A 20164-nucleotide genomic window follows, 5' to 3' on the forward strand; every position below is an offset into this window, starting at 1 on the left:
GGATCCGAGCAGCGGATCCCACAATCATCTATTGATAACCTGTTAGTAATATATTGCAAGAATTAAAATATCCCAGAATACCCATTTAAGGAAACTAAAATGAGGCTGAATAGATATATTGAGCATGGCCAATAGACATAATCATGAAGAACTTGGACAAAACGTAAAAGGCTAAGGTTGTAGTAAGACCACAGAAAAACTATGTCTTCTGTATGTCCAGTTCAGGAAACCTATTTTCATACCCCTATTAGATTATTCTGAGTTGATAGAGGTGTCCTCAGGTCAGGATCCTCCTCAAATAGCCAAAGTAGAGAATGGTAACAAAGAGCATCTCTCTGGAGAACCTAGAACAAAACAGAAGAAAGAACAGCATCAGACCCAAATCGCATAAAAATTCAAAGGTTCAAGTAATGCAGCAGTAGATGCAACATCCAGCCAAAGATTGAGGAAGATTTGCTATAAGCTGAAATGTTTTGGTCTTTGTAGTACATGAGAATACAATACAGTTGGAAGGAGAATATTTTGACAACATTTGGCTCATTTTCTGGAGGACGTATCCTGTCCTGCATTGCACAGTCAACCCATAGCTGCTTTCTTCCAAAAACAGTGCCTTAGCTATGCACAGGTTGGTTGTGGTATTGCAGTGAAGTGCTATTTACTTTAATGGAACTGAAATGCAATACCTTACAAAATATAATGACAAGTGTGACACTATTTTTGGAAGAACGCAGACATAATCCCATACAACTCCTTTAATTGGGCGAAGAAATATACAATGCGGGAAGCAATTTGACCAGAACCCTCAATAATAACCAGATGTTTTAAAATGTGATCATCCAAGTTACTGGTCATTATAGTTGTTTTTAGCTCTTGTAACTTCAGATGATAGGTTTCTCTAGAATGAGAAATTTATATACGGCAAACTTGTAAATCATGGAAATAGATTTTTAACTATGAGAGGACATTTTTGTCCTACATATACATGTATATTTAGGTACTGAACTCCGTATAACCGTGTGGTTAAGAATAAATCAAGGATAATAAACATAATGGTGAATAATTATCCTTTTGTCACTTGCAGGTATTTGGAGTCTTTGAACCTGAGGAGTACTCCAAAATTTCTTCTGCAATTTACAGACCAGTCATTAAACTAGAAAATGAAGAAACCTCCCTAAACGAGAACAGTGTGAATCAAAAGCCTGCAAATCTGTCAACAAGTCACTCTGTCAAATTGAATAATGAACCTCAGGCTGACGTCCAGGTAACTACAGTAAGCCACCCTTAACTAGTACTTCGGCTTGTGTATGAAACTTGTTGACATTAAAACTGGAATTGTAAATGTTTGCAGACTGGAAAGTCATCTGGCTCCAGTAGCAGTGGACCGAAATGGGTTTCTAGGTGGGCAAGTCTTGCTGACAGCTATCCAGATGCCTCGCCAACTTCGCCATTAGATGGGCAAAAAATTGGATTACTGGCAAATGATGGTAACTAACTTAAAACTTCATAGTAAAAGACTGATGTCCAAACTAATACTTATACATACTATTTTTTGGTAATTAATATTTTTTGGTAATTAATAATTAGAAATCCTTTTAATAATGTAATCTTCTGCAAATTAGAGAAGGTTCATATAACAAATCTTTGTCCGAGTCATCCACATTAGTAATTATATTCACCAACTTAACGACTTTCTTCTATTTTTAGATTTTGATCATGCTGAAAATGCTTGCGAAGGAGATCCTGCATTTCCTTCAAGGACAAGACGGCTTCTTCCTCAATTACCTCCAAATGACAAATCTGAAAGTCCAACACCAGCTATTCTGGTCTGTACAGAGTCTTACTCAGAAATTCCCAAGAAAACATTGATTGAAAATGAAGAGAAGGTCATGCCCCCAGATCCAAATAGTCTACTTTTTATACAAGAAGACTTGGATCCAGACAGTCTTAGCGATGCAAGCAAGTCTGATGATGGTGTCCTGTCTAGCAAACAATCTAACCCACTTCTGCCTGTTACTACAACTAAATGGAGAAGAGAGGACACGGTTAGTCAAGAACAAAGTGTCCAACGAACACATAAGTTTTCTAATGAACCAAAGTCTACTAGCTTTTATGTTGGAAATGAGAGTGAAATTGAAAGTTTATCCCATGCAAATTCCATGTTACCCAATGTAGAGATGCCCAAAGCATATAAAGCTCACGATATCCACGTAAAACCAAAAGGAAACCAACCAACTGTGCAAGGAAACTTGTTTACTGCAAAAATAGATAACGAATTGTTGAAAAAAGAAAATGGTCAAACTCGAGATTCATTCATTAGGCAAGAAAGTTTTACCAAAGAAAAATCTAGCTGCAACATTTCTCCTAACAAACTTCCCCACATCTCAACCCACCCCTTACTTAAGGATATGAATGTTACAAAATCAAACGTGGACTACAGCCGAGAGACGCAGCTAATCCTTAAAGAAACTGAAAATGCCTTGGCTGCTCTTGAAGCTAAGCTCTTTTCTCAGAATCATCTAGATGATATAGAAAATACTCCTTGTCCACCAGATGACTCCTTGTCTGGAGATTCTGATGTGGATACAGCAAGCACAGTCAGTTTGGTTAGCGATAAGAATGTACCAACCCATCCTCAAAAGAGTAAGATTATGGGTCTTCATAAGGAAAAATCATCTTCTACATCTTCCATACAGGATCAATACAGTCAGCCCAGTGCCCGAGAGAGACTCTCAGAAAAACGGAGAACTGGTCCTGCAGATGGAAGTAGCAGGAGAGATGTGGCCAAAAAGTTTGAACTGAAGCGAAGCTCTGGAACACGTGGTTCTCTGGATTTCACAGATGAAGAAAGAAATTCTAGTCTTCCTTACATATCAGTTCCTGACACTGTTTCCTCAGATTATGAAAACTCTTCCTCAAGAAATCTCTCAAGAAGAAGACCGTATGCTCAATCAACCAAAGAGGATATAAGTAGAACATCTTTAAATGCACAGAAAGTGCAACAAGCTCTTACTCGTTCAAATAGCCTGTCAACACCCAGGCCTACAAGAGCTTCTAAGTTACGTCGTGCTCGTCTTGGAGAAGCATCTGATAATGAAAGTGTGGATGCTGAGAGAGGGAATAATGGTTCTGAGGCTTCTTCATCCTCTAAAAATAATAGTGAATCGAAAAAGCTCTCTCGACTTGACATTCTAGCAATGCCGAGAAAGAGGACTGGCTCATTCACCGTTCCGAGTGACTCTGAGACTTCCTCTTCACGTACTGGGTTTTCAGGACGAAGTGTTGACAATAGTTATACAAGTCGAAAAACAGCTGTGGCTGAAGTTAAACAGCCTATCAAAAAACAAGTGGCGCCTACACCCAAACAACCTCTAACTAGGCCGCGATCTGGTAGTGTGAAGTACTCTTCTTCTTCTTCCTGTAAGTTTTTTCGTTTTTGTTTTTTTTGCCTACCTGTGGTGTTCCCATTATGTTCACATGTACAAATTTTTCTCCTGCAATTTAGCTGTGAATCCAAATATGTCAAATGTGGATTTGTCACAGATTTTTCTGTGGATTTGCTATGGATTGTACCCTATGCATTGCATAGATTTAAAATCTACATTGCATGTCAAATTCTGAGCTTATGTTCTGAATTGCATGGGTCTGTTAAAATTTCATCCTCTTTACTGTAACTGTAATATACTATAAATTTTTGATCCGCAAATCCTGACAAAAAATTAGCAGCGTAGCTGCCCCATTAATGTATTAGGTTTTAATTTTTTTTACTAATTAAAACCATATATGGAAATATACTCAATTTTTCTAATCAATTTTTCCTTTCAGACTGTAGATTTTTTTGTCCGTACATAACTCTGCGGGTGGACATTTCGCCCAAGTTGCAGTAAAGAGGACCTGTTATGTCGTCATGTCAGCAGGGTTCATATATCTTTAAGAGGCTAACTGGACAAATTCTTTCATCATTTAATTAAAAGGGTTGTCCAATTACCAGACCACCTCACTTAAATAGGGCTGAAGGGGTTAAAACAATAAACTGAAACATACTTGCACCTCTGTGGCTACCAGGATCCTGCACTGCAACTTGTTGTTGTCCCAGTGGTGGGTGTGATCGCTGACATCACAGGAACTCCAGGGACCACTGCAGCTAATGAGAGGCTTCAGTGTCACCTTTCTGAACTCCTGGCATTATGGTGATTAGAATGTCATGATACCCCTTCAGCCTTATTGAAGCAAGGTTGTCTGGTAACTGGACAACCCCTTTAACATGGATCTTTAAACTCCCTGGCATGTTTATTTTAGTAAATAACTGTATTCCCTTTGAAACAACACTGTAAAAACTCTGTTTCTTAGAAATCAGCATTGTTCTTCTGCTATTCCTCTTCTAAATGTATGAATAAGATGACAACTAAACATTGCCATTCTGCTTATCAATATATTGAGTCCCTATATAGTATAAAGACCCTTTTTACATGGGCTGATGGTCAGAAATGAATGTTTAATTGAAAGTTCATTTTCTCAGTCATCGGGCTGTGTGAATATGTCCATGACCAGTAGATAAAACAGCAAACTCTCACTTTCTGGCTGATCAGATCATTGATTCGGATATAAAAATGGCAGCTCTTTGGCAGCACATGTTCCTGTGTAAAGGCCCATTTAATCGCTAAAAAGCAATCGTTTGAGCGATCATTGTTGCGTCTAAGTGCAGCCAGCGTACACTTTTCGTGCACTGCTAGCTGATCAATAAACTGAGTCCAACCTAAAAATCGTCACTCACTCTTATCAGCAGTTTTCCACGGGGAGTACTGATAGCATTGTTTCCCGCTGCAGAAAAAAGGATCTAAATGCAGATAAGAGTCCTCAGGCTTTTAACTGCATTCAGGGAAGGCTTCATTTGCACACTTAATTGCTCTTAAGTAGCTGAATAGCTACTTAAAAGTTTATGCAAAATGATCGCTCAAAGCTGTCACCCAAATTGTCGTTTGAGCGTTCTTTGCGCGATCATCGCTCCGTGTAAATGGGCCATAAATAGAGGATCTGCTGTCAATCAAATGGTAATGAATGATCGCATTAACGATCATTCAGTGCCATACCACTGTTCATCTTTCCCATGTAAAGTGCAGTAATGCGAAGCTATCAACATGTTGACCAGTGCTTCTTAACCACCATGACACTATCCAATCTGGGCTATCAGTGGCAAACTATGTAGGGGCACTTAATTTTGGCAAGGGGAATGGTAATGCCCAGCTGTCCATACATTCATACATTTCCAGGTGGAATAGCAGAGGAATTGAACAATGCAGATTTCTAAAAAAGATGCTTCAGAATAATTGTTTTTATGGAGAGTACAGGTATTTACTAAATTAGTTAGAAGAGGAGATGGGTCCTCTATGAATGGAGTTGTTTGCGAGGCCATTTTTAACTGTATTTCTTGGTATGTTGCGTAAACTTTTTTTTATGTTCCTTTTGAGAATACTTTAAGGAGATCCGCTAATTCTAGTAGTGGAAAGGTTGGCTCTGTCTGGATAAAAAAAAATGGATGAAAACAAGAAGTTCTATGAATACAGAAAAAATCTCGTATTCAAATGAATTGGTTTGCCCTTCCCTCTGGGTCGCACACTAACCATTTTATTCCAAAGTCTGTAACTGTAGCACTAAGTTTATTTTAATATCTTTCCTATTAAAACCTCTTTAACTTGGACATTTTAAAGGTGAACTACCAGGAGATGTAGTCGAGCCCCGTTGGTGTTTAGTCTTATACCTGTCTTATCAGAGGTTAAAGGAAACCTGTTAGCAGTATTTTCACTATTAGGCAGCCGCGTAACGCTATCAATCATCTTCTATGCAGTAGACCTGTCTGTGTCCACACTTGGAATGTAAGCATTGGCCCAAAATCTTATATTTTAAGTTTTGGTGCCCTGTATGTAAATTTGGGTTCTTAAGTCAAGGTGCCAAACGTTAAAAGTAAGATTTTGAGCTGAAACTTACACTTTTAAGTTTGGACAGAGGTGTGTGTATTACATAGAACATGAGTGATAGCGCTATGATGGCCTCTTAATACTGCTGATGGGTTCCCTCTAAAGACACAAGGTGAAGAGCTTCCTTGCTAGTGATCCTGTGACATTTTGCTGTCCCTGTATTTTGGATCTTAAAATTATAGAGGACCACAAGGCATCACCAATCTTAATGTGGCCTGCTATACTTCTAGTATGGGTAATGTAATGGGAGAAGAGATCTGATCGGTTTCTATGTGTAGCACTGAGCTGCCAGAGTACAGCAACAGCAAGTGTTGTCATAGGGGCATAAGCTCTTCTCATACATGAGCTGTAATATAAAATTGTAATAACCCAAGACAGGAATAAGACCCATTCTTTTTCTCATTAAAGGGGCTTTAATATACATCTTTTTGTGCATCTTCTCTAAGACAATGATCAAAATATTTACATATATTTCCAAAGGATGCTATGTATTGAGTGAGATATGGCAAATGTTATCATTTGAAAGGTATTCTAGCCCAAAACATTTTATACCTATTCCCTGAGTAGGTGATGAATGTTAGACTGGTGGCGGACTGACTGTTTGAACCTTCACTGATGACTAGAACGGGGTACCCTGATCCTCCCCCTAACTGCACTGTCAGAAGGAATTTGAGTGGAACGTTGGTTGAGTGTGGGCACTGCTGCTCCCTTTAGTCTATATGGGAGTAACAAAAAGACCTGAGCACAGTGCCAACAGCCAGTCCATGGTCAGTTGGGAGTCTCATTGGTCCTATTCAGTGGATGGGGTAATAAGTGTTTGTGGCTGGAGCAAGCCTTTTAACAATTTTGTACGGAATATTACAATAATTGTCACAATTTGTTCATATCTTACGGTGTTTGCCATTTCTCCACTCTATTACATAGCTCCTCTATTAACTTTTGCAAACGTATAAGTGTTTCTATTGTTTGCTGAGGACCTTTAATCCATGCTAGGACAATTGTAGGGATCATATCTGTCTCCCAGTAAATGCAGTAAAACTTCAGGTCCACCAAATTATGCCAGCCAATAGCCAGTGGCCCAAATGAAGCCATAAAGTGTCATTGCAAAATGTGTACAGGGCCCCACCTACGATGTGGTGCTTATTTGGGTTTCCTCTTATGTGGCACCAGGGCTCAGGTGTGACGGCTACCTCTGCATCCCCTATACCTGTGCCCCTGCAAACAATAGAAACATATATATGCTCTGCAGATGATCACAATTAAATACATAATTTTCTTCCAAGGGCTGGATTGAGCAATGCTTGATGTTGGCCATTTCGTTGGTGTAACGGAATTTGTGACCCATTTTAATTCTTCACTTTGGCAACTTAGAATTCACCTATTGTTAATCTAGCCCTTTCTTGTCTATGATTTTTCTATATTTATCAATGGTCTAATGATTTATAGCCAAAATACAAGTTGCAATACAAGATTAGCTCTCCATGAGATTTGACATCAACTGCATATGTTGAGCCAAATTTTTAACGGAAGGTTATTTACAAAGTTGTTCCAATTTTTTTTCCTCTTTATTTCTGATGCATTGAAGCAATACCAAAATATTGCAATAGTGTGCATATTTTTTGACACTATATGTAGCTTGCTTAGGGCTGAATACACTGCTTATCCATATATGGGCCCATAGGACCTTGATGGAATTCTACCAAGAGCCAAAAATTTGCCTAGCCTGAGTGAGCTCAGAATAGAACATCTCCGGGTACTGAGCAGTATTCTGGGTTCTACCACCCTGGGCTCAAAGTGGCTACTGATTTCGTATACTTCCATCCTGCAATGAAGCCTTTATGTTACACAAACTAAACCTACCTAAGATAGAAATCATCTTGTGAGAATGTAAAAAATGGAGCGCCATTGCTCTCTCAACTTCCAACTTTCGACAACTTGTATATTGGCCATCATAAATCCACAGTATTCCTACCTGTCTGTCTCACAGGTGTTAGGAAATTATTGATCTTTTTGACTTTCTCTTTCTCCTAAACCAATTCATTTTATAAGCTTCAAGACGGAGGCAGCAGGGTTCAGATTATATTTCTACATCTGAGGAGGAATATGGCTCTAATCACAGTACTCCTAAACACAAACGATCCCATACTTCAACAGCCACACAGACTCCCAGGACACACAATGTGTCTGTCCGCCAACGACCGAGCACTCTTCAGGATGACGATGATGATGACGACCAAGAGGTCTACAATAACTTTATTGCCCAGTCGGAAGAAATAGCTGAAATTGCCAGGTGAGTGTTCCCAGTATGGACTTGGTTCTTCCAGTGTATTTATTGTATGCATAGAATATGACTATTGTTTTATCCCCATTTTTAAATACAAGTTTATGTGATGGGTTATTGCTATGTATCTTCTCTCCAGATCAACTGAACCTAAATTCTAACATGCCCACTCAAGGGATCTTGAAAATTGCACTGCCGTTTAAATGTTGCATCTTATTGATTTCAGCAGGACCAACCAATTCTACGATGTGTATGAGAGGGTGTTCTGACTCTCACCCTCGTTGGCAGATGTCTGGGGAAAGAAGGATTGAGCATGTTGGATTTCAGCGTGTCCAATCGTTTGTTCTCAAGGGAGATAAGCTGCTGCTGTAGGAGTTTGACAATTGTTCATTCCCCCTTGAGCATTCTGCCCATTAATATTAAGGTGTATTACCAGCTTTTGGATGTGAAGCAAGTGTACTATAATGGGGCTAGGATTAAACAGCAATATTCGTCACCTGAAAGAATCTGTCACAATGATGGACCCCTTTTAAAGATGACTTTCACATGGATGCTCAAGATGAGAATAGGGGTGGTGAAGTGCTATCTACTTGCCATTCCATTTTGTTAGTTACCCCTATAGTAGATGTCCTAAGGACAACAATCCAGTAGGTTCTATGGGTTTTCTTAAGGTATCTAGTAGATGCCCTCATTTCAAGGATCCTGACACCATGACCTATTCCACTGGAGTTCTGCTGGTAGCATTGTTCCTACTGTAGTATGAGATGGTCAAAATGGAGTGCTGATATAGAGGCAAGATATTTTGCCTCGTATTGTTTTCAAGCAATATTAATTAACAACCCTTGGCCAACATGATGATATTTTATCCATTTAGTCAACAGGTATAACCTATTGTTTGGCTCTAAGGGATAATGTATAAAACAATTTGATCTATATTTTTTGTGATATCTCATATGAGTCACATCTATGGCAGCCAACAATTAAAACCCCCGAAAAAGTACAGAATAGAACAAGTTGCAGCACAATTTTAAATGGAATGATTAACATGCGTGACCACAGTCATCCAAGTCTGTTAGAAAAGAAGTTTGAAATCTATCAACTGCAATGGTGCCATAGTCCATGGCATTGTATCATTTTTATTTGTAAGTAATGTAAGGAGACCACTCCAAATTAAGAGATGCATCTCACTTCTCCTCGTATCTCTTTTTCTTCTCAATTATACTACATTATGAAATATCCGGAAAGTTTTTCTGATATTTTGATATTTACAACAGATTAAGCCAAACCCTGGTAAATGATGTGGCCAGCTTAGCTAAAGAGATACATGAAGTGGCCGGAGATGGGGACTCTCAGAGCTCTTCAGGAACAGGACACAGTACCTCTATAAGTTCTGTACCAAACACACCAGCTTCAATCATATCTGCAAGAGAAGAGGTGAGGATTTTCCTATTCAGTATTTTTGATTGCTTTATCTTTAAAAAATTGTCAATTTTTCATGATTTCAGCTTTGATATGTCAAATATGGGCAAACATATTATACACATTTTTGCTTGGATATATACTTTATTCTGGAAGCACATTAGAAAAACGTTTTTTGGTTTTTCTGAGGAATTTAGGAGACCTACAAATTTGACGTTAATTAAAATTATGGGGGACATTTTGTTTTCCTACACCAATCCAAGATTGCAAAGTCTTTTAAGTGTCAGATACCTCCACAAATGTCCCTATTAAAAAAAATCCCTTTTAATGTATTCATTGAGGGGTGTCATGAGTATTTTGACCCGGCAGTGTTTTTTTTCAGGAGTTAATGCAATCCAAAGGGGAAAAAATACAATTTCATATTTTTGCAAATATGTAATTTTAAAGTGGGTACCCGTTGTGGCCCTAATTTTATGTATGGATGCACAACGGGGCCCAAAAAGAAAGAAGCAGCTGGTGGCTTTCAGAACAGAAATTTTGCTTGTAAGTGTTCCAGGCCCCCCTTGTACATTTTTTTTTTTTCTTCAAGCTGCCAAAATGATACACAAACCTCACAAATCACACCATTTAGAAAACTAGACCCCTTAACAAATTAATCTAGGAGTGAACTGAACATTTGTACCTCACAGTTTTTTGCAGAAATGGATGTAAAATGGGTGGGATAAAAATTAATTTCTTATTTTTTCACAAATGTGTATATTTCAAGATTTTTTTTTTTAGTATCAAGCAGGGTAAACTGTAGAGCCATCAAATGGCCAAAATGATAAAACACCCCCTACAAAGGATCCCATTTTGAAAGCTATACCCCTTAGTCAATTTATCTAGGTGTGTACTGGGTTTTCTGACATCACAGTTTTTTGCAATAATTAATATAAAGCAGGTGAAAAATTTTTAACCTTTTTTTTTCACAAATATTACAGTTTTCTTTGTTTTAAGTAAGAAAAACTGGGGAGACTCACCCCAAATTCTATTGCACTGGTTATTCAGTGTTCAGTAACACCCCCATTGTAGCCGCAATCTGTTTACTGGACATATGACTAGGAGGGATCATCCATTGGCTACATTTAGGTACAACTAAATAAATTCCAGGCCTCATTGCACATTTATAGAACCATCAAGCTGCCAGAACGATAGAAGTACTTTCTGTAAATCTCTGCAGCACAGGATTAGTAGCTGTATATATCTCTTCTCACAAAAGCAGTCATTGAGGAGAGGGGAATAAACCGCAATAATTCTGTGCTGTCATTACTAAACAAGTCTCCTCACTCACCTTCTAGATGCTCTCCTTAAGGAGTGACGATCCCCCTCCTAACTCACGTCATAGGCCTCTCACTAGCCAAGCCAGAATCCTACTGCACACTGATGAGGGGCAAAAACCCCGAAACAGCTGTCTGTGTATGGAATCTGGCTTGGTTTTCAATTCCCAACCATTGTTCCAAAAACCTGTATAAAGGGTTGGACATTGATTTGCAGGAATGCTGCAGAAGCATTGTTCCATCTTCCTTATTTGCATACTGAACAAATGACATGGATCATAGGTGTATCACAGCCATCCATGTGACCAGGGACCAATGACCATTGTTCTGGTGGTTGCTATGTGCCAACTGCTGCGAAAGGCTTATGTGCATGCACCTGCCGATCACTGGTAGGGAATGGGGGATGAATATCGGCAGCAGGGGGACAGTCCTGGAGGCCTATGAAACCATGTTTCCTCCCCTCTCAGCTATTGGAGCAGTGAAAGAAGATGAAACAAAACTATATATTTTTTTTTCTTAATATTCAGCGCTCACCATTATTCATTGCACTACCTGACCCTTTGTTCATAAAAAGATGGTGCATCTGAATCAAGCCCCTTAGTGATCCCCATCAAATGGCACATGGGCAGTCACTAGGGGGTTAAACAAAGTTTTTATGCTTAAAATACTTTTTAAGCAGTTTCTCCATGTTGCTTCTATCTTTAGTTAGGTGATCGATGGCGATCCTGAGCAGCGAACGCCCACCAGTCTGATATTGATGGCCTACCTTGAGGATAAGTCATCAATATCTTAGTCCTGGAAAACTCCTTTTTAAAGAGTTCTCCCACTAAAGAAATTTATCTCCTATCCTTAGGATAAGGAATACATGTTTGATAGCTGGGAACCTGACTGATGGCACCCCAGTAATCATGAGAACAGATCGACCTGAATGCCCCATGTGAATGGAGGGCTGGTGAAAATACGTGACCACCACTCCATTCACTTTTATGTAACAAAGATATAGCTGATTTCATAGCTTTCTTTCTGTCCCATGGAAGTGAATGGTGTGGTGGTCTCACATATGCACCACCGCTCCATTCACTTGGGGCACTCGGGGTACACTGTTCTCAGGATTGCTGGAGGTCCAAGTAGTCAGACCTCCAGCAATCCGACATTTATGTCCTATTTTTTTGGATAGAAGATTCATGTATTTAAATGAGGGCTTCTACCAAAGACATTTGCTTATGCTAATGATTTCATGACTCACAATTACTGGTGCACAGGCAAATTGGTGATGGATATTTGGGAGAGCCATGATGGAGGCGGACTATAACTAGAACCCTACCCTCATCAAATTAACAATACAAGTGTGGATTGTTCTTGCACAGGCACCTCTGCTATGCACCTTGATGACTAATATCATATACCCAACCTTTTTAGATGACTAATATTATATAGCCAACCTTTGTAGAACCCTAGATGTGTCCAACATTAGCAACACAATATTCGCATTAGTACGCACCAAAGAAAAGCTGTCTCGTTACTAACTGATTGGCATAACTGAAATTCCTGTATAATCAGAGTGGGGGCTTGGTGACTCTAATTGGTACATTTTGGCAAGTTGTGCTTGTTAGTTAATAAGAGAGGTCAGCCTTTATAAGTTCATACTTTATACCATCACAAGTTCTGTGTGGAGGAGAAGATCAATAGGGAAAAAAGTTTAATACTTTCCCATAGTTACATGCACCTTGCCAAGAGCATGAGTCATGAGCACATTGATGTGTTCATGTATACTCGAATTATAGCTTACCGTTCCTGTGTACCGACAACACCCTGCATGTAATGGCTATTTTAATTCTGTGTTTTGCCTAGCGAAACCACAAACGTGTGACGTTGCAGAATGAGTTGCAAATCATCGATCTTATTTAAAGGGCTTGTGAAACACATAAAGCGTTGTATATAATGCTGAATATATTTATATACAGTCTTTTATTAACTTACAATGACTTGCATTATGTGTACCAGATGAGTAATGTATTGTAAAATAAAGGTAGTACTTTTTACCATTATTTAGAAGCTTTGTTTAAAGATTTTCCTCTTTGGTTATGTTTGATGCGGGCTATAGCTTTCTCCTCAAACCTGTTACCTTTTCGCAAGCAATCATTTTGATGTATTTTGGGTTCTCTCTCTTTATTTTTTAAAGTCCGAGAAGGGCTTATGCATACAGTGAGGCCATGTGTACTGATATTGTATGGACCCATAAGCACTCATTATGCCACCACATGATGGCTCCATAGGCACCATATTCTCCTTTAGGAGCAATACTTTTATCGAAGCATACCGCTGTTAGATGACGTATGTTGGAGCATACCATGATCTTTCCATTTATTGATGTCCTATGACTTCATCAGAATAAACCCTTTCTGTACCTTAATATAAACCAAGTACGTGGAGGTACACTATTGACCATAACAATCTAGGGATATCCTATTCTGGCTATGTATTATGCATTATGTATAGTCATAGTAAAATATTACCTCTCTCATTCGAAGAAAGCTTCCAATGGTGAGAAAGTGACTCTTATATTGCGTGTGCAAACCTTGAGACCATTGACATCATTCTTGAGATATGCCCCCAAACAACTTAAAGAGCCACTCCAGCTGAAATACATTTTCCATCCCTGGCCCCCCTTATCTGATTGCCTGTCACATCCTGGAAGTCTCCTCTGTGTATTACAGCCACTTTCATGCAGTGCGTTCCCCTGCCTGATACTTATCAGGCACCATATTCAGAGTGAGATTTTTTACTTTGACTTTCAAACTAATCCCATGATGCATCAGCACAGCATTAGCTAAAGGCTATATCATTTTTGCTTGCTGAAGGAACAGTTTTTAATATACGGTACATTATTATTATAATGAATTACTGGGCGATTCCCCTTAACCAAACTAACATGGTTTCTCTGCCTTTTCTAAATTGTGTTTCCCTTCCTCATATGAATAAAAGTATTTGGTATTAGATGCCGGTATCCCTTTTGTTAAACAGCAATCGACTAATGTGGAAAAACTTATATAGCTTTAAATAATCAATTTATCATCTTCGTTGGCTTTCATTTCTTTTTACATCCATGTCTTTTTTTTTTCTTTCTTTCTTTCTTAACACAGATTCTTAAAAGAACCTCACAAAGGCCATACCCATCTCAGGTGCATGATTGATTTCATTGTTTCTTTTATACGTTTTTAGAAGTTATTTTTTTCCCATTTTAACACAATGCTTATAAAGGGTCATTTAAGGGTCATTTATGAATGAGAAACAATTGGATACACATTGCTTTTTTTTTTTCTTTGAGAAGCACATCTATGTTAATTGGGGTTGGATTGGGGCTAAAAAGCAGGCCACATATAAAATTGCCCCCATTGTCGAAAAATAGCACACTATGCTTGCTGTTACTGAATAAAATGCCCTATACAAAGGCCAATATCCCCATCATACAGTGACCGTATAGTGGAGGAGACCAATTCTACACAGGTGCTCTGCAAGCCGTATAGTTGATTACAGTACAGTTTATATTTAGTGACTCACAGGTAATGTCCTTTCTGACTGGAATCCTTCCCTTCTTCTGTCTTTTCCATCTGGCCCAGACCACAATCATGACCTCAACTGGCCACAATGTGTTTCTGCAAACTTTGCAATAGACATATTTTGTTGCTTGCCCCCAAATACTATACTTTAGAAATAAACGTGTCATAATTATTACTCCGAAAATTGTGCCACATAGACAGTATCTTAAGCCCCATTTACACGAAAACATGATTGCTCAAAATTCATTCGAAATATAGTATGACTGACAGTTTGAGCGATCATTTTGCATAAGCAGCTAAAGGGCACTAATGTCCATTAGTAGCTTATTATCTTCATTTGCATGTAAATGAGCCTCCCTGAGCTGTATGCAGAGAACAGCAGGTGGTCTGTTATCTGCATACAGCCCCTTTTTGTTCTGCTGCTAAAAACAATGTAGAATCAGTGTGCCATCGCTGCTATCAGCTGCCCGGCCGAACGATGGATTTTAAACTCAACATAAAATCATTGTCCGGCCGAAAAGCAAAGGATGGTAGCATTTCCATGCAACGATTATCGTTCAAAAGGCATCATTTGAGCGATAATCGTCCCGTGTAAATGGGGCATTAGAAAACAATACTATTAGATAGCACACATAAAAATGATCATGCCAAACAGATAGAGCCCCATGCTTAAGCTAATAGTATGCCACACAGTAATAGTTATAGGTTGTATCCTGGCCTATGTAAAAACCTTGACTTCAAGTTAAAAAAAAAAATAAAAAATTATGTGGTTTCTGGGGGGAGAAGAGCAGATCCGCCTTTCCTACTGTCACACACGCATTTTATATGGTCCTGCCAACCATTATTTACAACCACAATCTTAAATAAAAAGAAATGAGTCAATTTAAAGTTGTCTTCTGTTAAGACATACTAAATCTGTTTCAGAAGGATGACACCCAATACACACAATACAGCTCCCACGCAGGTATGGATCCAGGTCTACTGTAGTTCCTAAGGAACATCTACCTAGTTGTTCTGTGGTCTAGGAGCAGAAGTGATCGATATCCACCTTCGTAACATACCTATATAAAATCACATCTATTTCTTCCATACAAATTGAGCATACAATTGGTTCCCTGGTTTACCTTAAACATCCTAATTATATGTTTTAATGGATTAGACACCTGCAAAATGTCTCACTGTGGTTTCCAGGAGCCAAAGCAGGATCTTAGTCCTTAATCCTTCTTAACCCTCAGATTTCTCCTTGCATATGGCACTTTACAGCCAAGATGAAGCTAGCCTGGTTTGCAAGGAAGATCTTACCATGTACGGGAATAAGAAAATGCACATATATTTACATAATAACTGGAGTCCTTTTGATTCAGTGAACTATGCATGAATATCTAGGCTATACAAAGCATTTCATCTGTACCTTCAGTTTGTCCTTTCATAAATGACCCTTAGGCCTGTGCACATGGGTTCTTAAAAAAAAAAAAAAAAACTTCTCAATCCTATTATCTGCTGGAGAGTAGATGCTCGACTGTCATCATACGAGTGAGCGATGATGCCTTCTATTTCTATGCTGTGTCAAAAGTAGAAAAGAAGAACTAGTGTGCACAGGTCCTCTTATCCAATTTTAAAGGCTTTCAGTAATATCACGTTTTGCATGGTGAAAAAAAACATATGTATCAATAGCTGAATTTGACATTTTAACTTTTTGAGGCTGCATGACATCATCATAACCCTCTGTCAAGTGTATTTAATAGGTTAATCCAAAGTCCTTTATAAAGTAAAAAAAAATACATTATGATATCCGAAATCATACTGATAAATAGAGATGAGCGAGCGTGCTCGTTTAAGGCTGCTGCTCGATCGAGTAGCAGTCTTATCGAGTAACTGTGTACTCGCCGGAACAGCATGCGGGGGGGGGGGGGGGGAGAGATCACTCCCACTCTCTCCCCCCACCCCCCACATGCTGTTCTGGCGAGTACACAGTTACTCGATAAGACTGCTATTCGCTCGAGCAGCAGCCTTAAACGAGCACGCTCGTTCATCTCTACTGAGAAACTTTTCGACCCATGAATAAAAGATTACCAATCTCAATAAGAAACTTATACGAGGGGGAGTCAAAAAGTTTCAAACGCTTTCTATGGTAGGTCGCTGTCTCCCCAGTCACTGATATGCAGGTTTCAACATGTTTCATCAGTAATTTGTGATTGTAGTGCAAGAAATGTTGCCCCACTTGTGACCTGCACAAAAAAGCAGCGTGCAGTGATTCACTTTTTGTCGTCTGAAGATGAATCTGGGGCCGATATTTATTGAAGACTGCACAGAATGGAGAAAGTGTTTTGTCACGAAGTATATATGAATGGATAGAGAAGTTCAGGGAAGGTTGCACAAGTGTCAGCCATGAAGAAGGAACCAGTCCACGTCCACAATTGATGACAACATTGAACTGATTCTGTTGGATAGACGAACGACAGGGCTTCTTTCAGAGGACCAAACCTAATCCAATAAGAGGACGTAGATTCACGCCTGATGAAGAGGTGAAGACAGCAGGGCCTTCAAGGCACATTTTTTAATGAAGGAATACAAAAACTTGTTGAGAGATGGAAAAAGAAGATTGAAAAGAAGGAATACTGTCGAAAAATAATGTATTTTTGTCTTTTTCTGAAAATTGCTGAAAATAAATTCTACAACCAGTGCGGCTAATTTTTGACTCACCCTAGTATATGCATATTTTTTTTTACATTATTTACATTTAGTTTTTCCCTTCCACTGACCCAGTCTTCATATAGAAAGTAGAGGGTGTACCTGCAGTATATACCTTGTAGTATTAGCCATATTAGAAATATCCTCACAAACAAAAGATTATAGGTTATATTACCAAATGTGACTTTAAAGATGTGCGATCACAGTGAGGATGGTGCATATAAAAGAATACCATACAGTAGAATGTGGAGGGTGTACCTACAATATGTACCTTTTTATCCTATTAGTCACAATTAGAAATATATTTACAAACAAAAACGTTATAGATTTATATCACAGAATGTGACTTAAAAAAATAAAAGTATAGATGTGGCATTACAGTGAAGATGGTACAAATAGGATGCCTAAATTTGATTCTGGGCTTCTACATTCTACTGGTTTAGCATAGAGGGCAATACTCCATTCTATTGTGTTTTTGTGTCTATAGTATGAAATAATTGCATAGTATTGTACAGCTCTTCATGCTTTGTTCCCTTTGTAGCTGGTTCATCATATACCAGAGGCAAGTCTAAATTATCAGAAAGTTCCACCAGGCTCAATTGGATTGAAAGACTTTGATCAAAACATGAATGACAACCGTGACGATGATCCCATGAAGAGAAGGGCTAGAAACCGAGAAGAGGTAAGCGTGATGCATTCTATATGTGTTGTTTATCGCAGAGAAGGAAAACTATTGATGCGGTGAACAGCCTATGCAGATTCTGCTGGATAGATGCCTTTTTATTTTTTTTTCTTCATGCTCCACATTTTTACATCCTGAGTGCCGTCATTAAGAGCGCATGGCATATCACTTCCAAAACGGTGACAGTCCATCTATTAAAATCCTCAGTGCCCCTAGTGTGCCAGCTGCAGTGACCCGTAAGTGCTAGCCTCTGTCCTCACAAATACCAGCAACAGTGACCCAATAAATACCAGCTGACAGTTACAGTGAGTGCCAACACGGCAGGAACAGTACATTACTAATCTATGAAAGTTGAGGAAAGTCAGCATTAAAACAGCAGTGTGCAGTATTATAAAGAGTATCTCATGGAGATATAGGATTGTTCTGATTTTATTGCTATTTTATGCTGTAATGAGAGTTTACAGTCAATGAGGCTATACAGGAATGCGGGGTTTTTTTGTACATGGATTGTAAAAATAAATATATAAATCTGAAATAAATAATATATACAAATATACTATAAAATATAAATAATATACTATAAAATGTATATAAATAATATAAAATAAATCTATAGAAATCGCAGCTTGTACTATTCTGGTTCAACTTCAGATATTACCTGTTCAAAGTGGGCAAAAAAAAAAGAATGACACGATGATCATATAAAAAAATGGACACACGCAATGCATAAGGATGTCACAATGACATACCTGTGCATTGAAATTGGTCGTTTTTCCACACCTCAAAATCAGACGTATGAATAAGGCCTTAAAAGGGTTCTGTTGTTAAAAAAAATTTAAAAAAATTCCATACTTGCCTATTCCTCCCCCGTCAGTCTACTTACTACCTCCTTTATCTTCTCCTGGCTCCTGCAATCCCAGGGTAGGGGGGGGGGGGGGGTCACCTCCGCTCCAGCTGGCTGATTTCTCTGCTTCCTGTGAGGTTATGTACATCCACAGGCAGTCTTCTTACTGTGCGGCAATATACATTACATCAGCCTGGCAGGGAATGCTGAGCTATTGCAGGGACTGCTTATGTGTGCTGTCTCTGCAATAGATCAGCATTCCTTCCTAGCCAGTGAGCGCTACGTCACAGGGACATGACCTTCATTGAAGAATGTGAGGAATGGTCGGCCGGCAGCATATGAGCTGATCCGGGAAACTGCAGAAGCGCAGGGAGGAGAAAATGCAGTTAGGAGACTGTCTATGGAGGAATAGGTGAGTATAGATTTTTTTTTTTTTTTAAATGACAAAAAACCCTTTTATGCTATTTTGCAGGATGCAGTGGTTCTCTGCTAAATTAGTTGGTCATGTCCTGGCTAATGTGGTGCTGGGGAATAACCATCCCAGATGCCATGAGTAGCGAGGAACCTCATGGTGATTAGTCCACAATATGCATAAGAATCCATGGGCATGGATGCACAGTGTTGCGCACATGGGCCTGTGGTGTAATTGTATATTTAAGGTGGGTTGGGGGTTGTCTACCCTCCAAAAGCATGTGGTAGTTGTGGCAGCCTACTTTAGGAGGCATAGATTAGATGCTGATCAGCTCCTCTCAGACATATGCTTGCTATGTGCACCTACTCCTCAAAAAAGTTGATTGGTCATAGTTATCCTGTGGTAGTGCCCAGAGTAACGGTGGAAGTGTGGTACCGCAGACAAGTTGGAAAAGGCCTGTAACCAGAGCTATGGTGGCAGGGAAAGAACACTGTCACAGCACCTAATTGCAGGTTCTACGGAGGCTGCACTAAGAACTATTGTTCCCATAAATTTGCACTTGTAATGTTAAAACTCTCATGCTTCAGAAAATGAACACTTGTTACTTCTATTATTGGCCATGTATAGAGACTGCTTCTAATGTTGTTTTTGCATAACTGTTCCCTAAGTGGCCATATTAAGCAAGGAACTGTCATCCATTCCCAATATTGGCTGATCTTGTTTTCGGTAAAGTGTTGAAGTGATCCATCCCTTCGCCTTATTGTGACTATCCTGAGATTTGCTGCAGTCCTCATCCTTGATCACAAAATATCATACAGTGATGTTAAATGACCAAACCTCTTCTGTTCTTATGTGTTGCAGGTAATATTTGACAACCTCATGTTGAATCCTGTATCACAGCTGTCGCATACAATATGTGCCAATACTGAAATACTCACTGAAAAAATGAAGTAAGTTTTTTTTCTTTCTCTTTTTAACCCCTTAATG

General features: G+C 38.9%; 1 protein-coding gene across 5 annotated transcripts in view; it reads left to right on the plus strand.

Annotated features, from left to right (window-relative positions):
* CEP170B (centrosomal protein 170B) overlaps window positions 1–20164 on the plus strand; it is a 79632-nt gene that overhangs the window by 49980 nt on the left and 9488 nt on the right. For 2 of the 5 annotated variants that reach the window (XM_066608158.1, XM_066608159.1), the window contains exons 10-17: window positions 1082–1261; window positions 1349–1484; window positions 1705–3417; window positions 8022–8262; window positions 9528–9687; window positions 14132–14170; window positions 17781–17921; window positions 20039–20127. In XM_066608158.1, the coding sequence (XP_066464255.1) occupies window positions 1082–1261; window positions 1349–1484; window positions 1705–3417; window positions 8022–8262; window positions 9528–9687; window positions 14132–14170; window positions 17781–17921; window positions 20039–20127 (2699 nt within the window). The remainder of the gene's footprint in view (window positions 1–1081; window positions 1262–1348; window positions 1485–1704; window positions 3418–8021; window positions 8263–9527; window positions 9688–14131; window positions 14171–17780; window positions 17922–20038; window positions 20128–20164) is intronic. The other 3 variants (XM_066608161.1, XM_066608160.1, XM_066608162.1) reach the window with 3 other exon arrangements.

The sequence above is a fragment of the Eleutherodactylus coqui genome, chromosome 6 (genome assembly GCF_035609145.1).
Source record: "Eleutherodactylus coqui strain aEleCoq1 chromosome 6, aEleCoq1.hap1, whole genome shotgun sequence".
In the NCBI taxonomy this organism is placed as follows: Eukaryota; Metazoa; Chordata; class Amphibia; order Anura; family Eleutherodactylidae; genus Eleutherodactylus; species Eleutherodactylus coqui.